At 57.3% G+C, this 5,967-nt stretch overlaps 1 protein-coding gene across 2 annotated transcripts in view; it reads left to right on the top strand.

The window, feature by feature from the left end:
• Positions 1–846: 846 nt before the first annotated feature.
• The window catches only part of Irf1 (interferon regulatory factor 1), a 7,869-nt gene continuing 2,748 nt past the window's right edge, over positions 847–5,967 (top strand). The window contains exons 1-8 of one of the 2 annotated variants that reach the window (XM_004629337.2): positions 848–1,142; positions 2,309–2,400; positions 3,340–3,439; positions 4,226–4,402; positions 4,512–4,561; positions 4,663–4,795; positions 4,883–5,005; positions 5,549–5,598. In XM_004629337.2, coding sequence (XP_004629394.1) covers positions 2,314–2,400; positions 3,340–3,439; positions 4,226–4,402; positions 4,512–4,561; positions 4,663–4,795; positions 4,883–5,005; positions 5,549–5,598 — 720 coding nt within the window. In that variant the 5' untranslated portion in view covers positions 848–1,142; positions 2,309–2,313. Of the gene's footprint in view, positions 1,143–2,308; positions 2,401–3,339; positions 3,440–4,225; positions 4,403–4,511; positions 4,562–4,662; positions 4,796–4,882; positions 5,006–5,548; positions 5,599–5,967 lie in introns of both variants that reach the window. The other variant, XM_023713199.1, reaches the window with a different exon arrangement.

Genomic DNA, 5,967 nt, shown 5'->3' with positions numbered 1-5,967 from the left:
CCACGTTGCCCAAGACCTCCCGGTTCCAGCTTTGGGGACCCAGAGGACCACCAATATGCCACTGGAGAAGTGCCAGTGCAGGGCCCAGAGCGGGTGTGCAGTGGGTGAGGCAGGGGCCACCGCAGCTTCCCGGAACTCAGGGATGCAAGGGGAGGGCGTCCCCTTGAGCACCCCGGGCGGGGGCCGGCGAGCCTGAAAACCACAAGATCTAGTGCCTACGTGGAATGCGGGGCTTGCAAAGATCATCTTTTTACACTCTCCAGCCAACAAGGTCGGGCTACTGCTATTTTACAGCCCAGGAAAAGGAGGTCGAGTCCTTTGTCACCGAGGCCGCAGCTGCCAGATTAGAGTTTCCTCTCTCGCAGCAGCCCCACAGGCAAAGTACATTTTCTGGCTTCTAACTTTTCGGGAGCAGGTGAGTGAAGGGGACAAGACAGACGCACAATAAGGGCGGAAACTCTCCCTTCTGGGCACCCGTTAGCAGGCTTGGGGAGCCAGGCTGGTTTTCAAGGCGGCAGGTGCCCAGGTGACCTCTCCCTGCGCTCAGGAGCTAGATGTCCCCGAGAGGCCCCAGGAGCCAGCTGGATGAGGAGGTGGGCCGAGGGCGCTTGGCTTTCCAGGACAGCCTTTCCAGGGCGGGCCGAGCGGGGTGCAGTGGGCGCGCGCGGGGCGGGCCCTCGGTGGCCCCGGGGCGGCGGCGCTGGCGGAGGGGGCGGGGAGGAGCAGCCGCCCTGTACTTCCCCTTCCCAGCTTAGCTCTACAACAGCCTGATTTCCCCGAAATGACGGGGCGGCGCCGGCCAATGGGCGCGCGCGCGCGGCTCGGGGGGCGGGGCCGGGCCGGGCTCGGGGAATCCCGCTAGTGTTTAGACCGCTCTTCGGCGCAGCGGCCAGGCAGAGCGCGCCACTCTTTCGTCGGTGCAGGACGTGCGCCCAGCCAGGTCGGGTAGAGTCGAGTCCAGTCGAGCCAAGCCAAGCCAAGCCAAGCCGAGGCCAGCGGGAGTCGCGCCCAGCCGAGACCCCCCGTGCCCCGCGGCCCCAGGATCCGCGCATCCTCTGCCTTCCCGCTCCGCGTACCAGCCTTGCAGCCCCCGCCTCGCCGGGACCCTTGGGTGCAGCCCGCGGATCGCCCTTGCTGCCGAGGTGAGCGCGCCTTCGCTGCGGGGAACCGCGGCGTCGAACAAAAGGCGCGCGGGACACCAGGAAGTGGGGGCCGAGCCTGGCCGGGGAGTCGCGGGCGCGCGGGCTCGCGAGGGCGCTGGAGCGGCGGCTGGGGAGGGCGGGCCGCGGCGTGGACCGCCCACTGCCCGAGCTCGCGGGCCGGCTGCCTTTGCGAGCTGCGTGAGCTCAGCTGCCCGGCCTCTAGGTGGCCGGGTGCGACCTTCGTGCGCATCCACAGTGCACGCCGTGGACTCGGGTGGCGCTGTGTTCTAGCGCCGGCTTTCGGCAGTCCCAGCCAGGTCCCAGGCCCCTCAGATTTCAGGCTTCGTATGCTCGCTGCCCTGAGTGGCTGGAGGAGCACTTCTTAAGGGGGCTGCAGGCGGAGACGCCACAGGTGTTCTTTGGGCCATTTCCCTCGAGGAATGGAGACCAGGCCTTTCCGGAAGGGATTGTGTCCCGGCCTCAGGGTTGCGGGCATTCTGGCTCTTGGCAAGGCACAGAACTGGTGGGGGGCGTAGGTGGGGGAGGTATCCAGGATGTAGGGTGACCACTGGCCGGTTAGGCAACGCGCATAGTTAGCAGCAACAACTCAAGTCATTTCTTCTTGGAAACAAGCAAAAAAGCCTCTCCGTCATCAAAGAATTTGAATTTTTAGAGAAAAGTTTTGGTATTAAGGTATCTGCATTTTTGCGTCTTGCTCTGCACATAAATCCTGAGGCAGTCGCTTGCACGCCAGTGCCTTCCTGCCAGTGGCTCGGAGGGGAGAGAAGGGGTAGGTGTTTCGCCCAAGTTGCTCTCCCAGAATTTCTTTTTTTTCCTTTTGAGACGGGGTCTTGCTATGTCGTTCAGGCTAGCTTTGAACTCACTGTGTAGCCCAGGCTGGCCTCGAATTTGTGGCAGTCTTTCTGCCCAGCCTCCTGAGTGCTGGGATTACAAGCGTGGGCCACCATGCCCGGCTCTCCAGGATTTGGAGGGCCGATTTATTGCAGTGCCGCTCTCTTCCCGGTGAAGCTCTCTTCCCGGTGATCGTTAGGACCAGGTACCCAGCTGAGGGGGGAGGGTAACTAAGTAACCTTGGGTGGCACCGGGTAATGCCCAGGGACTGCTCAACACACTCCAAACGGGAGCCTTCTGTCTTCTCTTTACAGCCAACATGCCCATCACTCGGATGCGCATGAGACCCTGGCTAGAGATGCAGATTAATTCCAACCAAATCCCAGGGCTGATCTGGATTAATAAAGTGAGTGTAACTCTGGGGTTTTCTGCTACCTTTTAACCGGAGCTCTACAAGGGGAGATAATGAGGCAGACAGGGACGCTTCTATTGGTCTTACATGCAAGGGCCAGACTTGTGCCTGCTTGCCCGGAGGCTCCTTCCTCTTTCCCATTTCAGTATGTCCAGAGGACACCCACCTAAAGAAAGGCTCTTAAGCCTTTCCAGCTGCAGGAGTCCTGAAACAGCTTTAAAGCTTAGGTAGTCTCCCTCGAAGACCTGTTGTTCCTCATGGGTGTGGCCAGGCAGGACAGTGGCCAGCTCAGCAGAGACTCGGGAATTAATTTTGCACCAGTTACTCTGGTTGCAGAAACTTATATCCCTGGTGTACTTGGGCAACATAAAGTCTGTAGACTTGCTGGGAATGATAGTAATAATCATAGCTAACAGTTACTGTGTCTGGCACCTTGCTCAGTATGTCCCTGCCTTGTGTCATTGTTTCCTTATAGCAGTGCTGGTTTTTGTTTCTGAGGAGGAAATTGGGGGTCCAGGAGATATAGTACCAGGGTCACACAGCATTCAAATCTGGCCCAAGAGGCCCTCAAAGGTGTGTAGGAGCTGGTGATCCCAGGTGTCCTGTTCTTCCACGTTGGTGCTGACAAGCCAGAGAAGCACCCCAGAGTGTCCAGACTAGGGCTCTAGGGAGGCTGCCTTATGTGGTCCCAGCACATCTGTCAGGCTGACAGGGCTGGGCCAAGCTGATGCTATCACAGTTTGTCAGAATGCGGGACCCTCCTGAGAGCTCTAGAGTGGCCTGTTTAAGCCACTCTCAAGACAGGTCGACCCATGACAGATGGCAGGGTAAAAAGGGGAAGTCAGCCTTTTCCCAGAGCTGAGGGGCTGGGCACGTGCCACTACAGAGCCTGTGTGTGGTCTCAGCTGACCAGCCTGTGTGTGTCTCGTTCAGGAGGAGATGATCTTCCAGATCCCATGGAAGCACGCAGCCAAGCATGGCTGGGACATCAATAAGGATGCCTGTCTCTTCCGCAGCTGGGCCATTCACACAGGTGCGTCCTTGGGACTGCAGCTGGGGGTGGGCGGGAGTGTGGCCTGACAGGGAGGCACTGCCATTATACAGAAGCTCTGGGAGCCTTAGTATGCAGAATGACAGGGGAAGCTTGGGAAGACTTGTTTCTGGAAGACTAAATCCATCATTTCAGTTCCTATAGTCAGTGGCTACATTAAAGTTCTCCCTGGAGGGGCCGGGTAGATGGCTCAGTAGAATAAGCACTTGCCTGGCAAACGCAAAGGCCTGAGTTCAATCCCTGGTTCCGAAAAAAAAAAATTCTCCCTGGAGAGAGCAGATGTGAGCCAGGATCCTGCAAGAGATCCAGATCTTCCTTTTTCCAAATGTTGCCCATGGTTCTTGGCCCAGGGTCCTGATTGGTAGACTCCTTTTATCCCTGAGAGATGGGACTCTTGACCCAACTTGGGACAGTCAAGCCACCTATTAGCAGGTGTCCCTTACCACCCACTCTGCCCAATCCGAGTTTGGGAATACCAGAGCAGCCTGGGTCTCCTACCACTGGCTGCTGGTGGTACAATCGGGGAGACAACTTGCTACAGAAGATAGCATACTTGGGGGCTAGGAGCACTCTTAGAACTTTTGGTTGGGCCCTTCACTGAGCCTGCTGGGTGTTTAAGCCAAGCCTGGATGATGGAGGAGCCCCAAGGCCAAGGGCTTGCACAGTAGCCCAGGAATACCTGCTGGTTTCACCACTCTGAGTGTCTTGCCTTCTGCCTCCCAAGCCAAGGGCAGCTGATGATGCATGACCCTCACTCTTGCTCTCCAGGCCGATACAAAGCAGGGGAAAAGGAGCCAGATCCCAAAACGTGGAAGGCCAACTTTCGATGTGCAATGAACTCCCTGCCAGACATTGAGGAGGTGAAGGACCAGAGCAGGAACAAGGGCAGCTCTGCTGTGCGGGTGTACCGGATGCTCCCGCCTCTCACCAAGAACCAGAGGAAAGGTAGCCAAGGGTTCTGGGTCCTCCGGAAGCCCTCAGGAGGGAGGGAGGAAGAAGGTCCTCTTGCTGGCTTGCCTCTGCCAAAGCTGACAGCAGCCTCTCTGTCCCATAGAGAGAAAGTCCAAGTCCAACCGCGACACTAAGAGCAAGGCCAAGAGGAAGGTGAGTGTGAGCCCTGGGAGCCAAACCTTTGGCCCCTCGGAGTGAGCGGAGTGGTGGGATGAGCAGTGCTGCAGTGGGCCTGAGCTGTTTCTGCCTTGCAGTCATGTGGGGACTCCAGCCCTGACACCTTCTCTGATGGACTCAGCAGCTGCACCCTGCCCGATGACCACAGCAGCTACACCGCTCACGGGTACTTGGGGCAGGACCTGGACAGGGAGCAGGCCCTTACTCCAGGTGAGCATGCTGGCTCTGGTGAGGTCTGGAAATCTTGCAGACTAGCAAAACACATAGCCTTGACCTTCCATTTCTGCTGTCCTCTAGCACTGTCACCATGTGCCATCAGTAGCACTCTCTCGGACTGGCACCTACCAGTGGACATCGTGCCCGATAGCACTAGTGACCTGTACAACTTCCAAGTGTCACCCATGCCTTCTACCTCTGAAGGTTTGTACTGCTAGGGCCTGGCCTCCCAGAAGGGGCCTCCTGCGGGAGAAAAATGTGCTCAAGCTCCACCTGCCGCTGAGCTGATTGAATGAGGCATTTCCCAGCCTGGACGGGACCCCCATGGGGATGAGGCAAACCCTTGGGTACCAGGAAGGCAGTCTGGGGTAGGCTGCAGTGCTATGGAGGGGAAATAGGGAGAGGGAAGGGGTCAAAGGTTGCTAGTTCTGCTGAATGCTCTGCAGCAGGGTGATGAGAGTGAGCAACAGAAGGAAGTAAGGGCCGGGGAGATGGCTCAGTGGAATAAGCACTTCCCTGGCAAGTGCAAGGGCCTGAGTTCAATCCCTGGTTCCACCAAAAAAGAAAAAAAAAAAAAAAAGAGAGAGAGAGAAGGAAGGGAAGGGCTGAGAAGAGGCATGGCTTCATGGTTTGAGGGCAAGCCCTGTTTGGGGATGGGGGGACAGGTACATGCCCAGAGGGAGGCTGGTGTGTGCAGGACAGCTATGGCTAACTGCCTGCCAACCTTTCTGCTCTTCCCGTTCACAGCTGCAACAGATGAGGATGAGGAAGGGAAGATACCTGAGGACATCATGAAGGTAAAGCCCCTTCCTTCCCTATGGAACTGGCTGTTTCTCAGAGGAGAGGGAACCAGTGAGAGCTGCTGAGTCGGTGTAGGCAGCTGGGGTCATTGTCTGCTGGGAGTCTTACTGCCCTCTGGGCTGATGGGAAGGATAGTGGGGAGTGTAGGGCCCCTGTCCCAGCATGCCCAATTAGTTTGGAAAAGGCAGGTCAGGGTTCAACAGTCAGCCCCTGGGATCTGTAAAATGATGTTTTTTCTTCTCTTCTGTTTTTATTTATTTATTTATTTTTGGAAAACTGGGGCTTGAACTCAGGCCCTTGCGCTTGCCAGGGAAGTGCTTATTCCACTGAGCCATATCTCCAGCCCCTCTCTTCTCTTTTATTTT

The sequence above is a fragment of the Octodon degus genome, unplaced genomic scaffold (assembly GCF_000260255.1).
Source record: "Octodon degus isolate 3935 unplaced genomic scaffold, OctDeg1.0 scaffold00029, whole genome shotgun sequence".
Lineage (NCBI taxonomy): Eukaryota > Metazoa > Chordata > Mammalia > Rodentia > Octodontidae > Octodon > Octodon degus.
This window is presented reverse-complemented; position numbering and strand designations above follow the sequence as displayed.